General features: G+C 40.7%; 1 protein-coding gene across 5 annotated transcripts in view; it reads left to right on the forward strand.

Moving 5' to 3' along the window:
• Nucleotides 1–18896, forward strand: part of cc2d2a (coiled-coil and C2 domain containing 2A) — a 204254-nt gene that overhangs the window by 121769 nt on the left and 63589 nt on the right. For all 5 annotated transcript variants that reach the window (XM_072556139.1, XM_072556318.1, XM_072556227.1 and 2 more), the window contains 6 exons: nt 2980–3120; nt 6586–6742; nt 8800–9035; nt 11100–11277; nt 16402–16552; nt 18497–18644. In XM_072556139.1, the coding sequence (XP_072412240.1) occupies nt 2980–3120; nt 6586–6742; nt 8800–9035; nt 11100–11277; nt 16402–16552; nt 18497–18644 (1011 nt within the window). The remainder of the gene's footprint in view (nt 1–2979; nt 3121–6585; nt 6743–8799; nt 9036–11099; nt 11278–16401; nt 16553–18496; nt 18645–18896) is intronic.

Genomic DNA, 18896 nt, shown 5'->3' on the forward strand with positions numbered 1-18896 from the left:
AGAGGGGGAGGTGTGGCATTGCTTGTCAAGGATAGTATTACAGTGGTGGAAAGGACGATGGAGGAAGACTTGCCATCTGAGGTAGTTTGGGCTGAGGTTAGAAATAGGAAAGGTGAGGTCACCCTGTTAGGAGTTTTCTACAGGCCTCCTAATAGTCCGAGAGACGTAGAGGAAAGTATTGCAAGGATGATTCAGGAGAAGAGTGAAAGTAATAGGGTGGTTGTTATGGGGGACTTTAACTTCCCAGATATTGACTGGGAAAGCTACAGCTCAAGTTCGTTAGATGGGTCGGTGTTTGTCCAATGTGTGCAGGAGAGTTTCCTGACACAATATGTAGACAGGCCAACAAGAGGTTAGGCCATACTGGATTTGGTTCTAGGTAATGAACCAGGCCAGGTGTTAGACTTGGAGGTAGGTGAGCACTTCGGGGACAGTGACCACAACTCGGTGACTTTTACTCTAGTGATGGAGAGGGATAAGTGTGCACTGCAGGGCAGGAGTTATCGCTGGGGGCAGGGAAATTATGATGCGGTGAGGCATGACTTAGGATGTGTGGATTGGAAAAATAGGCTTCAAGGGAAGGACACAAATGATATGTGGAGCTTGTTCAAGGAGCAGCTATTGGGTGTCCTTGATAAGTATGTACCAGTCAGGCAGGGAGGAAAGGGTCTTGTGAGGGAGCCGTGGTTTAATAAGGAATTGGAATCCCTTGTAAAAGGGAAGAGGGCGGCCTATGTAAAGATGAGGCATGAAGGTTCAGGGGCAATTGAGAGTTATAAGGTAGCCAGGAAGGATCTGAAGAGAGAGCTAAGAGCAGCGAGAAGGGGACATGAGAAGTCCTTGGTTGGTAGGATTAGGGAAAACCCTAAGGCTTTCTATAGGTATGTCAAGAATAAAAGGATGACTAGGGTGGGTATCAGTCCAGTCAAGGATAGTAGTGGGAAGTTGTGCTTGGAGGCAGAGGAGATTGGAGAGACACTAAATCAATACTTTTCGTCAGTATTCACTCAGGAACAGGACGTTGTTGCTGATGTGAATATTGAGTCACAAGTGATTAGAATGGATGGCTTTGAGGTATGTAGGGAAGAGGTCTGGGGAATGCTAGAAAGGGTGAAAATAGATAATGGCATTTATCCTAGGATCCTCTGGGAAGCTAGGGAGGAGATAGCGGAGCCATTTGCCTTGCTTTTTACGTCGTCGTTGTCTACAGGAATAGTGCCAGAGGACTGGAGGATAGCGAATGTGGTCCCCTTGTTCAAGAAGGGGAGTAGGGACAGTCCTAGTAACTATAGGTCAGTGAGTCTCACTTCTGTTGTGGGCAGAGTCTTAGAGAGAATTGTAAGGGATAGGATTTATGAACATCTGGATAGGAATAATGTGATCAAGGATAATCAGCATGGTTTTGTGAAGGGCAGGTCGTGCCTCACAAACCTTATTGAGTTCTTTGAGAAGGTGACTAAGGAAGTGGACGAGGGTAAAGCAGTAGATGTGGTGTATATGGATTTTAGCAAGGCGTTTGATAAGGTACCCCATGGTAGGCTACTGCAAAAATTACGGAGGTATGGCATTGAGGGTGCTTTAGAGGTTTGGATTAGGAATTGGCTGGCTGGAAGGAGACAGAGGGTAGTAGTTGATGGTAAAGGTTCATCTTGGAGTGCAGTTACTAGCGGTGTTCCACAAGGATCTGTTTTGGGACCATTGCTGTTTGTCATTTTTATAAATGACCTGGAGGAGGGGCTTGAAGGCTGGGTGAGCAAGTTTGCGGATGACACGAAAGTCGATGGAGTTGTGGACAGCGAAGTAGGATGTGGCAGGTTACAGCGGGATATAGATAAGTTGCAGAGCTGGGCAGAAAGGTGGCAAATGGAGTTCAATGTAGCTAAGTATGAAGTCATTCACTTTGGTAGGAGTAACAAGAAGATGGATTACTGGGCTAATGGTAGGCTACTTGGTAGTGTGGATGAGCAGAGGGATCTTGGTGTCCATGTACACAGATCTCTGAAAGTTGCCACCCAGGTAATTAGTGCGCTGAAGAAGGCATATGGCGTACTGGGCTTTATTGGTAGAGGAATTAAGTTCCGGAGTCCTGAGGTCATGTTGCAGTTGTATAAGACTCTGGTGTGGCCTTATCTGGAGTATTGTGTACAGTTCTGGTCGCCATACTATAGGAAGGATGTGGAGGCACTGGAAGGGGTGCAGAGGAGGTTTACCAGGATGTTGCCTGGCATGGTAGGAAGATCGTATGAGGAGAGGCTGAGGCACTTGGGGCTGTTCTCATTGGAGAAAAGAAGGTTTAGGGGCGATTTGATAGAGGTGTACAAGATGATTAGGGGTTTAGATAGCGTTGACAGTGAGAACCTTTTTCCGCGTATGGAGTCAGCTGTTACTAGGGGACACAGCTTTAAATTAAGGGGTGGTAGGTATAGGACAGATGTTAGGGGTAGATTCTTTACTCAGCGAGTCGTGAGTTCATGGAATGCCCTGCCAGGATCAGTGGTGGACTCTCCCTCTTTATGGTCATTTAAGCGAGCATTGGATAAGCATATGGAGGTTATTGGGCTAGTGTAGGTTAGGTAGGCTTCGGTCAGCGCAACATCGAGGGCCGAAGGGCCTGTACTGTGCTGTATTTTTCTATATTTCTATGTATAGTAAATTAATGTGCCTTCAATTTTAAAATATTTACTAGTGTTGAATTCAATAGTCAGATCAAATAGGTTACATTTAACCTCACAAAGTGACTCTTGGCATAGGTTCTGTCATTTTTCTAGGTCAGATGTTACTGCAGGATCCTTAACAATATGATGGTGTCATTTGGAAACCAGCAATGCAAAGGAATGGAAGGTCTCACTAAAATCTAGATATTAACACTATTACACCAAACAAATGTGCAATGAATGGTTGCAAGAATGGAAATTTTTTCATTCAGTTCAAGTTAGTTGTGACCATAAGCTAATGATCAGTCCAAATGTCATTTCACAGAACAACCCGACGAATGTGTCACATGGAACAGGAGAAAGATTGGACTCTGCTGAAGAACCTTGTCAAAGTGTGGAAAGACGTCAAGTCACTCAGAGAATTCCAGAAATTTACTAATACACCTGTAAAACTGTGTCTTAGAAGGTAAACGTCTGACAATTTTTACAATTCTTGTATGTTAGTTCTAATTTGCTTCATTGGCCACTTTGGCCTAGAGCTTATCTTACAATGTTGTAAAAAGCATGACCATCCCAGACACCCTTCTTTACCTCAGTTCCTACCTTCCATCAAGAAGAAAATTCAGACAGTCCCCAGGTTGTGAACGTGGTCCATTCTCTAGTCTGTTTGCAAATCGATTGGTATGCAAGTCAGAGCATAATGCAGGGCAATATAAAATAGTTGTTTGTAAGTACAAGGAAACACTTGTATGTCAGGTCTTTACAATTCAAAGTTTGGGAGAAGATTTGTAGCTCGGGTGCTCATTGTTGTGGTTCTGTTCGCCGAGCTGGGAATTTGTCTTGCAAACGTTTCGTCCCCTGTCTAGGTGACATCCTCAGTGCTTGGGAGCCTCCTGTGAAGCACTTCTGTGCTGTTTCCTCCGGCATTTATAGTGGCCTGTCTCTGCCGCTTCCGGTTGTCCGTTCGAGCTGTCCGCTGTAGTGGCCGGTATATTGGGTCCAGGTCGATGTGTTTGTTGATAGAGTCTGTGGATGAGTGCCATGCCTCTAGGAATTCCCTGGCTGTTCTCTGTTTGGCTTGCCCTATAATGGTAGTGTTATCCCAGTCGAATTTATGTTGCTTGTTGTCTGTGTGTGTGGCTACTAAGGATAGCTGGTCGTGTCGTTTCGTGGCTAGTTGGTGTTTGTGTATACGGATCGTTAGCTGTAGGTATACACGAACACCAACTAGCCACGAAACGACACGACCAGCTATCCTTACTGGCCACACACACAGATGACAAGTGACATGAATTCGACTGGGACAACACTACCATTATAGGGCAAGCCAAACAGAGAACAGCCAGGGAATTCCTAGAGGCATGGCACTCATCCACAGACTCTATCAACAAACACATCGACCTGGACCCAATATACCGGCCACTACAGCGGACAGCTCGAACGGACAACCGGAAGCGGCAGAGACAAACCACTATAAATGCTGGAGGAAACAGCACAGAAGTGCTTCACAGGAGGCTCCCAAGCACTGAGGATGTCACCTAGACAGGGGACGAAACGTTTGCAAGACATATTCCTAGCTCGGCGAACAGAACCACAACAGGTCTTTACAATTGCACCACTGACGAGATGGCACTTCTAAATACAAGCATCCTTAAGTCAGATGTTTGTAAATTGGAGACCCCTAGATAGTGAGCAGAAAGTTGAGGAAACTCAACAAAATATTAAATCAGTTAAATTTCTATTTTGATTAAATTGAAGTTACTGAGGAGGAAAAATAGCAAATGGAAAGAAGTTATAACGCAGGGACCAGATGGTGTAAATCGATGATTGACAAAACCCATGATGAATGTGAACATTAGGATTTATAATGGAAGAGTTTAACACAAACGTCTGCCAAAAATTTGATGGAAATAGCACGTAAATGTTAGATATATAGAATGATTCCGATATTGAAATGTGTACATGCATCTGCTGATCCCTGTGATGAAATTACAACATCACAATCATTTCCAGATACTATCTGTAATAAATTATTACAACATTTTGGGTAGTGGGGCAGGGAAAAATTATTGAACCAGGTCATTGGTATTCAGTTTAAGGTTTCCATTATGAATCAAGGTCTGGAAAACAAATCAAACGACTTGTCACATCTGTTTGAATTTGTCTAGCTTGCAACTCATTACTATGTCCAATAGTGTAGCAATTGCTTCCAACACATGGCAGTATTCAGAGGATGTACGGTTTCTCTTCCCAGTTATATCAATAACGTAGGTCTTCTCTGAAGTCTGACCTCTGGCAGCTGGAAAAATTCTGCAAAGCTAGCCAGTGCCACAGACTGAGTATAACCAGACTATGGATGGGCTGGCTGAATACAATACATAATCCTTCAACAGAATTTTCCAGTATCTCTGTAAGATGAGTAGTGTTTATATAATGTTTTCTGAAGTGGGTGGCACACACTGGGATCACAAGCTCAGATAACCGTGTGGTAGATTATTATATTTACCATGATTCTTGGGTAGGTCTGGACCCAGAGTATTTGCAGCCTATAAGATCATGTCGAACATCACATTTGATTTCAACCTCCTTTTCCTAATATGCTCATATGTTCAGCTACCAGCTGGGATTGCTGAATATAAATCAGGAGTGAATTCCTATCAGATATTCCCTGCCTTGCTGCGTGATTACACTTACGCTGAGAATAAATCACCATAGATTCTGAAGATTTTTGGATTTTTAAAAATTTAATTTGGATTTTGTTTTAAAGAGCGTAACAGTAAGTCCATTTCAGTAGTTAGGTCAATTTTCCAGTGGGGGAGAGAAGGGCAAAACAAATGACCTTTGAAGGACATATCCTGCATTCACTCTACGCTTGAGTCATGGATTATGCCGTGTGGGTATAGAGGCTTTGCAACTGTCCCAAGCAATCACTTGGAACAGACAGTAAGCTACATGTCTTTTCCCTTTCGAGGTATGTTTTGCAATTGAGCCGAGCAGACATGAGACCTTAAATGCTAAGTACAGCGACTGCTGGAAATCTGAAACATACACAGAATGCTGGAGAAACTCAAGGAAGTTCTGAATAAGAATCATACTGGACTTGAAAGGTTAACTGTGTTTCTCTCCCTACAAATTCTGCCAGACCTGCTGAGTTTTTCCACCATTCTCTGTGTTTGTTTCAGACATGACACTTGCCTCAATCAATCTTTTGTCCTGCTTACCCAGCATTCCTTAAAGGAACCTTACAGGCCATTCCTGAGGGAAATGGTCAGCCTTTGCTTGCCCCATTCCACCCAGCAGTTTTCCAACAGACAGCCTATGGCAGTATGGTAGGTGTCAGAAGTTCACTGCTTTGTAAAGTGAGGACCAAGAATCAATATCAACCAGGTCTTGAGACTTGATTGTTCAAATGTGTGGACTACTTTCTGTGTGTGGTTAAGAACGTAGGAGCAGAAAAAGACCATTTGGCCCATCGATTCTGCTGTGCCATTCAGTAAGATCATGGCTAATCTTTTTGTAGAATCAGCTCCACTTACCCACCCGCTCACCATAACCCTTAATTCCTTTACTGTTCAAAAATCTATCTTTGCTGTAGAAAATTCAACAAGGTAGCCTCAACTGCTTCACTGGGCAGGGAATTCCACAGATTCACAACTCTGTGGGTGAAGAAGTTCCTTCTCAACTCAGTCCTAAGTCTGCTTCCCCTTATTTTGAGATTATGCCCTCTAGTTCTACTTTCACTTGCCAGTGGAAACAATTTCTCTGATTCTATCTTATCTATTCCCTTCATAAGTTTATATGTTTCCTTAAGATCACCCTTCCTTCTTCTAAATTCCAATGAATATAGACCTAGTCTACTGAATGATTCTAACAGGGTTTCGCCCCAAAATATTTTTTTTTTTAAAAAATCAAGTATGTGCCAATATTGCAGGCAACAGATTAACCGGAAAGCTGATGAAATAAATTATGAACGTGAAATCCAAACTGAGGTCGCGGAACTTTTGGAAGACTACCAAGAAGAATATGAGAATAAACTAGCAGAATATAAAAAGAAGTATGAAGAATGGAAGGCCTGGAGAAAGGCGAAGGTTTGTGTTTCTGCTTTTGTCTTGCCTGCAAATTATGATTATTATAAATATGATTAACTACAGTTAGATGCATGTCTGATTAAAAGGCATATTTCATTCCAGGTTACTGGTTCATAAGGCTATTTTGGCTTTCTGTCTACCTGCTACATGTTTAGTTCATTCTCTTTAAACAGAATGCATTTGTTTATGACCAACATGCTTACTGCCTGAGGGAAGAATGAAATGCCTCTGTTTCATTAAGGCATTGATTACTCCTCCACCACACCCATTATGAAATTGGCCAGGCGACATGAAGCAATCACCTGCATTTTATGAACTGATAATCAGCTTATTCAAGTTCAACAAAAATCTAAGAGAATTGCAGCCTGTAAATTCCCCTTTCTCCAATTTACACAAAGCCTAGAGTCTTGTTCCCACCTGCAGTTTTAGGAACTTTAGACAGAAATCCAACATGTATTTAGAAGAATAAGTAGAATCTATCTTTTGTTTTTACTTTTCACTTGTCATGCTTGAGATTATGTTTGATTGATATCGCTGTCTATAGATAGTAATTGAGATGTTACCCAGTGTCACAATATTGATTAGGGATATGGTTAGCCCAGTTGGCTATGCAGAGTAACAGCAACAGCATGGGTTCAGTTCTCGCACTGGCTGATGTTAGCATGAAGGTCTCTCCCTCTCAACCTCTCCTTTGCCTGACGCATGGTGACCTTCAGGTTTAACCACACCAATCACCTCTCTCTAATTTAGAGAGCGGCCCTATGGTCTTGTAGGGCTAAGATGTCTTAATACTGAGGATGGTGAGTTTTAGTTATGAAGGAAGATTGGACAGACTGGGGTTGTTTTACTGAGCGCAGGAGACTGAGAGGGGGCATGATTGAGATGTATAACATTATGAGGGCAGAGATCAGGTAGGTGGGAAGAAACATTTCCCCTTAATGGAGGTATCAGTGACCGGGGGGTACAGTTTTAAGGGGTAAGGGGCAGAAATTTTAGAGGAGATGTGAGGAATAACTTTTTCATCCAGAATATGGTGTGAATCTGGAACTCACTGTCTGTAAAGTAGAGGCAGAAATCCTCATAACATTTGAGGAGTATTCAGGTGTTCGCTTGCGATGTCAGCAATACAGACTATGGACCAAGTGCTGGAAATGACAGAAGAATAGTTAGCTGGCTGTTATTGATTGGCAGGGATACAATGAATCAAAGGACCTTTGTTCTGAGCTGTAGATCTCTATGATTCTGATGGGCAGAGTGCACTGGAAATCAAGCTTCACTATTCCACAGGTCATCACAAACTTATATAAATGACCAGTCTAATCACTGAAAAGTTTAATATGTCAAACTGTAACCATTATCACAAATTTAAAAAAACTCACATCAGCTTTAATCAATAAACAAGAAAACATACAATTTATTCAAACAAATATCCTTTAATAAGTTGCAAGACAGATTATTATTTACTAATACGTAAAATAAATTATATTCCCTTTAAAATCCCAACACACTCATATTCATTCACAAATTAGATGGAAAGGCTGTTTTGCAGAAATATTATGTCTGGAAAATGCAGAAGCACCAGACTGGGATGAGGTGCCCTTCTCACAATTCCTTTGGTTGCCGGGGATGACACCACGTTGCTGTCGACCACATTGACTGTCAGGTTGCCCCAGATTTTCACTTACATGAGAAATTCTTCCTTTTCGGAGTCATTTAGTGTTGGTTTCCTTCCACCTACACAGGGGGATCGAGACTCTTTGTAGGGATTGGAAGATGGGAGTGCAGCTGCTTTCCCCTCAACCCTGTGACAAACTGCAACGTAACCAATCAAAAGCTGCTTTTAGGAAATTTTTAACCCGAAGAAATGTGGTACCAGCATGCCTCTCCAAAGTATCAAATCTAGTTAAGAACTCATCAGTAACATTACGCTATTTCATTTTTCCTTCCAATTATTTTTTAAAAATTCTCTTTCTCACAGCAGTCCAAATGTCCATTGTCCAAACTTATATTTCTTTAAAAAAAATTAATCCTGACACTAGACTCCTGTCATTTGATAGAAGGCAAAGAAGAAAAAGAAGAAAAGTTCTGATGAGCAGGAGACTGATGATACAGAAGAGAGTTCAATGTTTGAGGAATTTCCAAAGCCTGATCCTCCAGAGCAAGTGGATGTTTCACTTGTCGAGCAGCAAGTTCGAACAACAGCAGCTAGAATTCGTCGTAAACCAGGAGAACCTGTTCTAACTCCTGAACTGAGTATGACAGCCACCGTCACACCTACCAACCAGTGTCCAAGGTAAGAGCATGTTCCTGGTTTTCTGACGTACAGCTAGAAAGAGAGAAGTGAAAGGGCTTATACCAGAATGTTGCGCCTTTTGAATTATCAAATTTATAGAATGCAGGATAGCTGTGCTGAGATGATCCACTTCAGAGTGTTGGTTTCACTCTGCGTATTAAAAAAATTCCCTATGCACACTTTCTACAGAACATGGCTCTTGATTTGTCACGGCTTTTCACACTTTCAGAACTCTTTGTCCCTATCATAAATTTTTAGATTTGTAGTTGTAAAAGTTTTATTTTCTTCAAACATATCGGAGATTATATGACCTGACTCCTGAGATCCAACAGCTTGTTCAAAACTAATTTTCCTGACAAACTGATATTTTTCATGTTGAAGGAAAAGATTCGGAGCAAGCCTGCATCAACAACTGCATCATCAGAGGTTCCTATAAGTTGTCTCTCCATTTTTGATGCACTTTGTTCTATTTTTCCTTCATTCAGTTCTAGTCTGAGAAAGTCTGCAGCTCAGCTGTGGTAATTTATAGAACCATAGAATCCGTATAGTGTAGAAACAGGCTCTTCGGCCCAACAAGTCCACACCGACCCTCCAAAGAGTATCCCATCCAAACCCATTCCTCTAACTATTACTCTACATTTACCCCTGACTAATGCACCTAACCTACATATCCCTGAACATTACGGGCAATTTAGAATGGCCAATTCACCTAACATGCACATCTTTGGATTGTTGGAGGAAACCCACACAGACACTGGGAGAATGTGCAAACTCCACACAGACAGTCACCCGAGGCTGGAGTCAAACCCAGGTCCCTGGCACTGTGAGGCAGCAGTGCTAACCACTGAACCACCATGCCACCCCACTTAAAAATGATAAGCTCTTTCTGGAGCTTCAGGTGGCTTGCCATCCAGATAGGATTATTAGGAACCGATTTTGTTTGGTAAGTTAGTGTCCACAAGCTAGTGTCCTTCCATTCAATGTACAATAAATGCTCTGTACATTGTGATTGTACTTGTGAATTTGTCTATCCACTCCAAAGAGTAAGTAGCAACAAAATTCAACATCAACTGGCGAACTCTTGATTTTTATATATTATTTTAACGGGCCCCACAGAAACTGAACTCTTGCACATATGAAGAGATAACTTTCCCTACTTTATAGGAATGCTGCAAATGTATTGGGGAGAGCAATTCACAAGAATGGTTCAGTGATGAAAAACTTCAGTAATGAGGATAAATTTAATAGATTGGACTGTTCTCCTTGGAGAGAAGTTGTCTAAGAGGAGATTTGATCGAGGTTTTCGTAATCATGAGCAGCTGGATAGAGTGGGTGGGGAGAAGCTGGTCCCTGTTGTAAAAGGAATGAGAGGTCACAGATTTACAATGATGTGCAAAAGAGGCAAGAATAACGTGAGAAAATAATATTCATTTATTCAGCATGCTGCGGAGTGAGAAGAGCACTAGATTAGAAATGAAACATCAGATTTAATTTTATGATGAAGTGATGCAGATGGTAATAGATCATAAACTATCTTCAATTTGGTGAAGAGATCAGGTTATTACAAAAATGAAAAAACTGACATGGATGTGGCGGGCCGAAAGGCATCAAACTCTACGCTCTCATCCTCAGTAGTTCTTTTGTAATTTGGAGCAAATAATGTGAATGTCTAACTTTTTTTTATTCATTCACAGGATGAGGGTGTCACTGGTTAGACCAGTGTTTATTGCCCATCTAATTGCTGAGATCAGAAGACTTGAAAATTTCTGAAAATGCACAATAGCTTTTTAATTTTCTGTTATGTTAAAACATTTTCTGTTCTAGATTCTTGTAGAAAATGGAGTAGTATTTGAAAAGATTACTTTGGTTTTACCCTGCTGTGGAATTTTTAAATTGAAGATTGTGTAACTTTCCTTCAAGTATAATGGTTTTTTAAAAATGTGCATTTGTTGTACACTTTGCTCACCTCTAGTATATTCCCATCCAGTTTTTGTTTGCTCTACTTTGTAGAGCAAAGTAAGTCAAAATTTAGTAAAAATCTATGAAAATATGTTTTCTTCTCAGAGGAGAACAGCTGCGAAGACAAGATGTACAGAGGTCCACCCTGTATGCCAAAATTATTTTTAACAACAAAGAGGTCTCCAGAACCAGCAGCCAAACATTATCTGCTGACTTCAGGATTCATTTTGGACAAATATTCAATGTGCAAATAATCAACTGGCCCGAAAGCATAAAGATCCAGGTATTTGTACAGGAGCAGTTCTCTGAGTTGAATGGGTGCTTCTTAATATTTACTTGAATACATTGAGCAGAATCTTTTTATAGGGGTCTGGGTGATGTGGACTATGCGGGGATGTTTGGCAAAATCGGGAACGAGTGCACTGAGGCACATCTCAATATCTAGCTCCATATTTTGCAATCGGTGTGATGTGATTCTCGCTAGGCAATGGTGAGGTGTCAGTTGATGGTTATTATTGTTTGTGAGACCTGTTTTAATGTTGTATGTTTGCCTCATTAATATTCAGACTCCCATCTCACCAAACTCACCAAGTAAGCTAGACATCAGGAAAACTCAACAAGGAAATCAGAGTTAGCCTCTGGTGGATTCAACTTGCTACTTCTTCCAAACAACCTCCATGTTGGACACAGAGCGCCAACGTCTGTCCACATACTCCCGCCTCCATAGATATTGGTATCCAGCACGTACCAGCATTTAAGAACCCTTATGGCACATCTTCAATCCACTTGCAAGTCGCTACTGCACTTCAGTGCTGAATTGCAAGCTTCACCAGCAACTATTATTGTAATGCAGCTGCAAGGACACTGTGTTCAGGGACACGTACCCAGCTCATGGACTTGGCCTGTGCATCTCTGGGCTCTTCACAGTGAGTGAGAGAAGATGTTCCAGGCATTAGTGAGAGTGCTATGGCATGAACCTTGTTGGGTGAAGGGTACTGTAGCAGCAATAGCATGAGTATGAGGTATTAGGGAGAAGATGTGCCACTTACCTTGTCAGACATTGACCTTCTTCCTATAATGGTGTGAATTCCTCTTGAGCACTGAGACTCCCATATTCTAGAGAGCACTCGAGGACCAGGCTGACATGATCTGGTGTTGTAGGCTCCACTGGTCTTGGGGGATGAAGAAGATCCCTCCAGTGCACTACCCTATCCAGCAGGACCTCTAGAGACCCTGCATGCAAAGCTAGGCCTGCTGTGTCTGGAGAAAATATTCGGAACTCTGGACTGACAGAGGGCTCTTAAAGATTCTGCAGGCTTAAGGGATGGAAGTGAATTCTGGACTGTCCACTGAGTAGCGAGTTGTTCCAGGAATAGTGTGTGGTCAGGTGGATTGGACTTGAGAGATGTAACGGGGTGGGGCAGTAATTAATGAGGAGAGATTGATAAAACATGGTGAGAGAACCTGTTAATCCTTGCAGCACAAATCTCTACAAAATATCCAACACAACTCAAACTTTGCCAAAGCATCTGTAAACATTCAGCCATTAGTGTTTTTTTTCTTTTGTTTCCCTTATGTTAATGCATATTGCTCTTGATTATTTGTCATGTGCCAACTTTAATCTTGATCTATGGCTCAATCCTGTTCTGTTCTCATCTCACAAACATCAATCTACATTTTCTAACGAGAGTGTTTGGGAGGTAAACAGCAGCTGATTTTATCTCTGAGTCCTGTGACTAGAGCTTACATCATTATTGCCTCCCAGCAGAGACCAGTGATGAGATTTGGCATCCTGATGGTTAGAATTGCTCAAAGACACAAAAGGATTGTTTCAGAAAGGTAGCAGAAGAAAATGCTCAATGGTTGGAGAAAGTAAATTCTATACCAACGAATAGTGTATTGGCATAAAACTAACTATATCCAGTTTCCTTGCTTTGAGCAATGATTTCACATAAGTAGTCCGTTCAGCCCCTAAGGGGCATTCTGTTGGACCATGGCTGATCTTCACAACTCCATCTATCCCTGACAGTTGAGGACCGAATGAATCATGGGATAAGGGAAACAGACAAGAGATCAGCCACTATTGAATGGATTGTTGGAATGGCTTGTTTAGTCTACTTCATCTTCAGTTTCCCCACTGGTGGCCTGTAGAACTTCCTTTCCAGACCCTTTGACCAGTTTATTGCTCAAAAATGCATTTACCCAATTTTAATTTATGAGAAAAATGAAGAACTGGGGTTCAAGTTCAATTTTTTTAAAACAATTGCAAGTTAAATAAACCCTTGAGCAACAAATTAAGTTAAACCTTGTCCCAATGCTGACTGCCTACACATATACTGCCCACTCGGGTGAACTTGGTTAGGTTGCTGGATTCAATTCACTGAATTCAATCAGTGGGTGCACTCAGAGTTGTCTTGGTATGAAGGTGAGGTTGTGATGGGATCTTTGCTGGCGGAGTTTTCACTGAGGGGATAGCTGTCATGTGTCCTTTCTTATTCTCCCCTCTCACCTTTCTGAGCCCTTTTGGAATGTTCATTAGCTTCAGCCAATGGGGTCACAGCATCCAGTGAGTTTAAGCCATGTCAGGCTCAGTGTACTTATCCCTTTCCAAGATACACAAACATAATGCCTCATCCTATTGTTCTGGCTGAGTACATCTCAATGCGTTTCTGGTCATAACAACTGTCCTATTGTTCAATATGTCCTCCAGGTCTAGGCTGATTCCTTTTTGGCTTTTGACCTCTGTGAACCATGACCTCTTTACTTTCCATCAGGCCTTGCTTGCAGAAACTGTTCAGCCAATTTTATGATGGGCCTAGTTGCTTCAGCCTTTGGCCACTTTGCCACACCATATTTCATATTTCTTATCCTTACCTAAGAAAATATATTAGGATAGGACTTGCAACCACATTGACTTGTCATTCATATTCTTCTGAGGAAGACCTTTTCAGATTTTATCCCATGTTCTTGATTCTCTCATGAGAGGAAATACCTTCTATCAACTTGATTTGCCGTATTTCCCAGTTCACCTCTCAAAGCCAGCATTCAAATGGAAGCAAAATGTATGCATTTAATCTGACAATGAAACCTGGAAAGGAGAGCATCATTCTTGTCAAATTATGCCTAAACCCCTCCCTAAACCACTATGGCATAGATTTTGTAGTCAACAGTGAAGCGAGATTGCTCACCACTGATTTCAAATAAAACTTTGTTGATCAAGCATGGTTTGTTCCCAGTATAGTCTGTCGAGGGTGGTAAACTGTGACTTCAGGATTTCTGCTTTAATCTGCTGTTAACCAAAACCCTAATGTGCTCAGATTTAGAAAGGTTAGAGCAGCAAGTGCTGCAAAATTGTGCAGAAAACTTGAGAGTTCCAGTCCATTATTATCATTGCTGTGGTGCATGCACAAAGCTGAATGCAATACTGCGATGGGATCTGACCAAGGCTGTGTACAATTGAGGGATGCTGTTACTTTCCTAAACTACGTATTGAATTTAAGTGTGCATCATTTCATCACAGCTAAAGAAATTTATATCTGTAAGTTATAATGCAATGAAGTTTGCAGAACCTTAATAGATTTCTGTTAAATCAGGTGGTCCTTTGGACTGACCAATGTATTATAGATTTGTTATTTTGGTGTGAATAGTGGAGTTCAGTGTTACCTGTCACATTGTGGTTATCAACATGTACAATGCTACAAATAAATGCAATAATTACAGATTTTCCACACTGTTGATTGAAAAAGTTGTGCCTAGGTAATTTTATGTAATTCTTGTAATCTACCAATCACAATTGCATCCAATTATTTTTCTTAAGAAAAGTAACTACCTATTTATAAATTTAGTAAATAATAGCTTTAAAAGAGCTATCTTCCATTTCGAATGGAAGTATCATCAAAAAAAAAGTCCCAAATTTAGCTATTTTTATGGGTTGAGGTCAAGGACTACAATTCCTAGCATACACTAGAGTTCCAGCACATGCGCAAAGTGGGACCGACCACACATTTTAAACTTATAATTTCCAATTTTTGTCAGGATCTGCCAAGACCAGGCACAGCTCAGCCATCCTGAGATGCATGCATTGTGGTGGCAGTGGTGCGAAAATTTGACCCAAAATGAAATCCGGACTGGCCAAAAAAAGGGAGAGTTTCATGACCGATTACTGAGTCAGATGGAGAGGAACAGGGAGATAGATTCCATGCAGGGCAAGTGCTGCTGTTCGCTGTGTTGCTGAGAAGGTCTCTGAAAACTAGCTTTGTGCAAATGGAGTTCAGTATGAAGTCCCAGGAGCCATGTAGTAACTCCATGCACTTAGGACTCAGGAGTGGTCCTGGGAAGTTGAGATAATGGTGGGAAGTAGTTTGTTGTATTTTGAAGAGAGTTTGAGCTCATGAATAGCCCTGGAGTACCACTGATGATTTTGTGCATCTGAGAATGAGGAGGGCAAGAAGACTACAAGCAGTATTTGAGACTCTGAGAAACGCAGTAGCAGTGTCAGCTTAGTGAAGCTACCTGTCTGAAAAGGAGCTGTAACTGTACCCATGTACTGCCTCAGGAATCCAGTAGAATGCAGTCTCGAGGAGAGAACAAATGTCAAGATATGAGCAGCATTTGAGGCAGTTCATGACGGTACAATTTCTGAGGGAGGTCCACAGCTAGATCATTGAAAGTGAACAATTGGAAGCTCTTGTAAATAAAGTTTTTATCAGATTTGGTGATAGATCCTGTCATTGACATCTTGATGAGCTGCTGAGAAATCTGTGTACTTTGTCTTGAACATATCTGCTACTTGATGTGCTCTGTATAATTTGTCTGTCAATCCATATTTACCTAACGATAATTGTGAATGTTAAAATGTAAATTGCAATATATATGTTCTAACTTCATAAAACTTTGGTATAAGGTTTAGTTTGAACTAACTAGAATAAACTGTTCTATTTTGAAAGTAACTAGTCCCCTAGACCAGATAGTGACATGAATTTGGCGGTCTTGTGGTCTGGAATTGTAGCAGCATTAATTAAAATAATTAGTACTATACATAAAGACCTGGCAAAATGTGTGTTATTCAGTTGGAAAGGATGGCTTGCATAAATTAAAAGTGATCAGTTTGGATTTATCACCTGGCTAATGCTATCTGATTGGTTTCTACCATTGTCAAATGTTAACTGGTGAGTTTTTGATTCTAAATTATGAATGATAATTAGATTGCTTGAAAAACTACTTTATATACTAATTGTACCACTGTATGTTGCACTTAAATTTCTTCTAAAAGTTCAGCCTATGTGTCAGAGAATCCTGGGGCATAGAAAGCCATCGCCTTTCGCATTTTGGCAAGAATCAACACATTCAGCAATAATCAATTTGTTTGCATGACGTTATTGTGTTTTATTTTCTTTCTTGTTTTTAGATATTTGAAACCATGGGAATGAGCAGCACAAAGACAGAAGTCTTCATTCCCATCCCAGAAACCACTGTCCTCACAGGGAGTGCCCTAATTGATGAAATAGAGTTTAGCAATGCTCACCGTATAACGTTTGACCATGAGGGAGTTGGAAGTGGTAGGTTTCAACAACAAAGTTTTCAAAGCTTTGGTAATTTTACTCAATGAGAAAGCAACTGATCGTTTGGGTATATTTGTCCTTCAGTTTAGAGTGATCAGATTATTAATTTAGGGAAACAAAAGAACATTAGCATTCTACTTGCATCAGTTGTTGTTTTGCATTAAAATTTGTGAACTAAAACATCCAACACTCTCAACATTTATTAAATTTAATGTTGAAGTATAAAATGTACAAGTTATCATTGACTTTGGGTATTTGATGTTGAAAATGTTTCTGAAAATTCCTTTTTATTTATTATTTTCTGCATGCTAATGAATATCACAAGAAGAGATCTATGACATGTAGATTTACTCTTGATATACAGTTTTGCCCATCCTGATGTCGAAACAGAGTAGTGCTCTTTGTCGTCTGGTTTATAAAAGATCCACTAAAGCAGCATGAAATATTAGAGATGCTGTACATTGTACATCATGCCACTCAAATTGTCTCACCAGCGACAATGAGACTTCCTCTTTTGAGCAATAGCTGCAAGCTTTAAATAATGGATGGTATTTCCTGCTTTTCACTGAGGGTCAATTCTCAATTGGACTGAAAATGCTTTGCATCTTTATTAAGAAGTTGAGCTTTACTACCAGAAGGAACAGCAGTTCCTGACTTATTTGCTGAATCCTCAGAGATCAAGGAGGTTTGACCACCAGGAATTTCCTCTTCTTGACCTATGGTAGCTGTATATTTTAAAAAATATTATTATACAGGCAGTTCTTTCTGCTCCTTCAGCTGATGTATATAGCTTGTTATTGAGCCAATCCTTCTGTGGTTGCAAGGGTAAGGTTTGTTGTCTAGGAGCAAGTGACTGCAGATGCTGGATATCAGAGTCAAGAGTGTTGCGCTGGAAAAGCACAGCAGGTCAGGCAGCATCCGAGGAGCAGGCGAATCGACATAATCCCTTAATCAATATTAAGCCTCATTCCTGATAAAAGACTTATGCCCGAAACGTTGATTCTCCTGCTCCTTGGATGCTGCCTGACCTGCTGTGCTTCTCCTGCATCACACACTTGACTAAGGTTTGTTGCCGCCATTTTTAAAAATCTATCTGCAATAATGACTCGTTTCTAAGTCTTGTTTGCCCTCCCCAGTATCTGATTGTCCTTTTGTACTGATTTTAGCCGGTACATTACCAATTGTGTTTCTCTTTCTCTATGATTGAGAAAATTTAGTTTCAGAGGATAAGTTGGTTATCAGTTCCTACATTTGATCAAGTATCTTCTTTATATTAATCTGAAAGCCCTGTAGAATGTTCAGCATTATATAGTCACTACTGAGTTAGTACTTCCTCATGTGGTAGACACCAGAAATAATCCTTCTGATATTTTTTACCTTTTAATTTTTCATTATTCTTTCCCATTCATACATCCTAAATTATACTGAAGAAAAGAATGAAAACTCTGAACATTATTTGCTATATTCCCCTCCCATGTTCATTTTGCATCATTACTGTCTATTTCGAGTTTGTCCTTTCTGTCCAATGTTATCGTCTTCCTTATTCTCTCTAAACCTATCGATCACAGCTGAAAGAACAAAGTTTTGGTTGCACTTAATGATGCTGTGGTAAAATTGCTCAATTATCTTAAGGATAACAGGGAACAAGAGTAGGCGTGTTGGTCCTTTGAGCCTGTTCTGCCATTCAATAAGATTATGGCTGAACCGATTCCTGTATACTCATGATAATCTTTCATCCTCTTAGTAATCAAGCCCCAAATACTCTGCAATAAAAACATTAAAAAGATTCTACATCCACTCCCTTTTGAAGGGGCTAACTCCAAAGTCACTCAACCCTTTGAGAGAAAAAAAAAGTTTTGTGAATGTTTTCTTAATCCATCAACTATTGTAGTATTGTCAGTCGATTTTCAGAAGACTAATTCTGAGTTGTTTTTGTCGTAGGTGTGCCATTTTCCTTTGAAGCAGATGGAAGTAATCAGATGATCCTGCTGACTTCTGGCAAGTTAGCCTGTAGTGTCTCCTGGGCTGTCAGAGAGGACGGTGTGCCATTGATACCACCAGTGCTTCATGAAAATGTTGGGGTTCAAAGGTAAATTAGTCACCTTGCTTTGAAACATTGCAAAGATTTTACAAAATAACAATACTGCTACTAACCTCCAAGAGAACTGCTCACAATGATCAGATGATCTAAGTGGCAAACGTTTTCCCTTTCCCGACAATAGTTTGAATCAGCTACTGAGTCCAGGGAATCTCCAGCCATCCAGCATTGGCGAGGTCATTGAGCAACCAAGCACATTGAAGTATTTTCACTGCAACAATATGGAAAATAATATTTTCTCAT

This window comes from Chiloscyllium punctatum, chromosome 1, assembly GCF_047496795.1.
Source record: "Chiloscyllium punctatum isolate Juve2018m chromosome 1, sChiPun1.3, whole genome shotgun sequence".
NCBI lineage: Eukaryota > Metazoa > Chordata > Chondrichthyes > Orectolobiformes > Hemiscylliidae > Chiloscyllium > Chiloscyllium punctatum.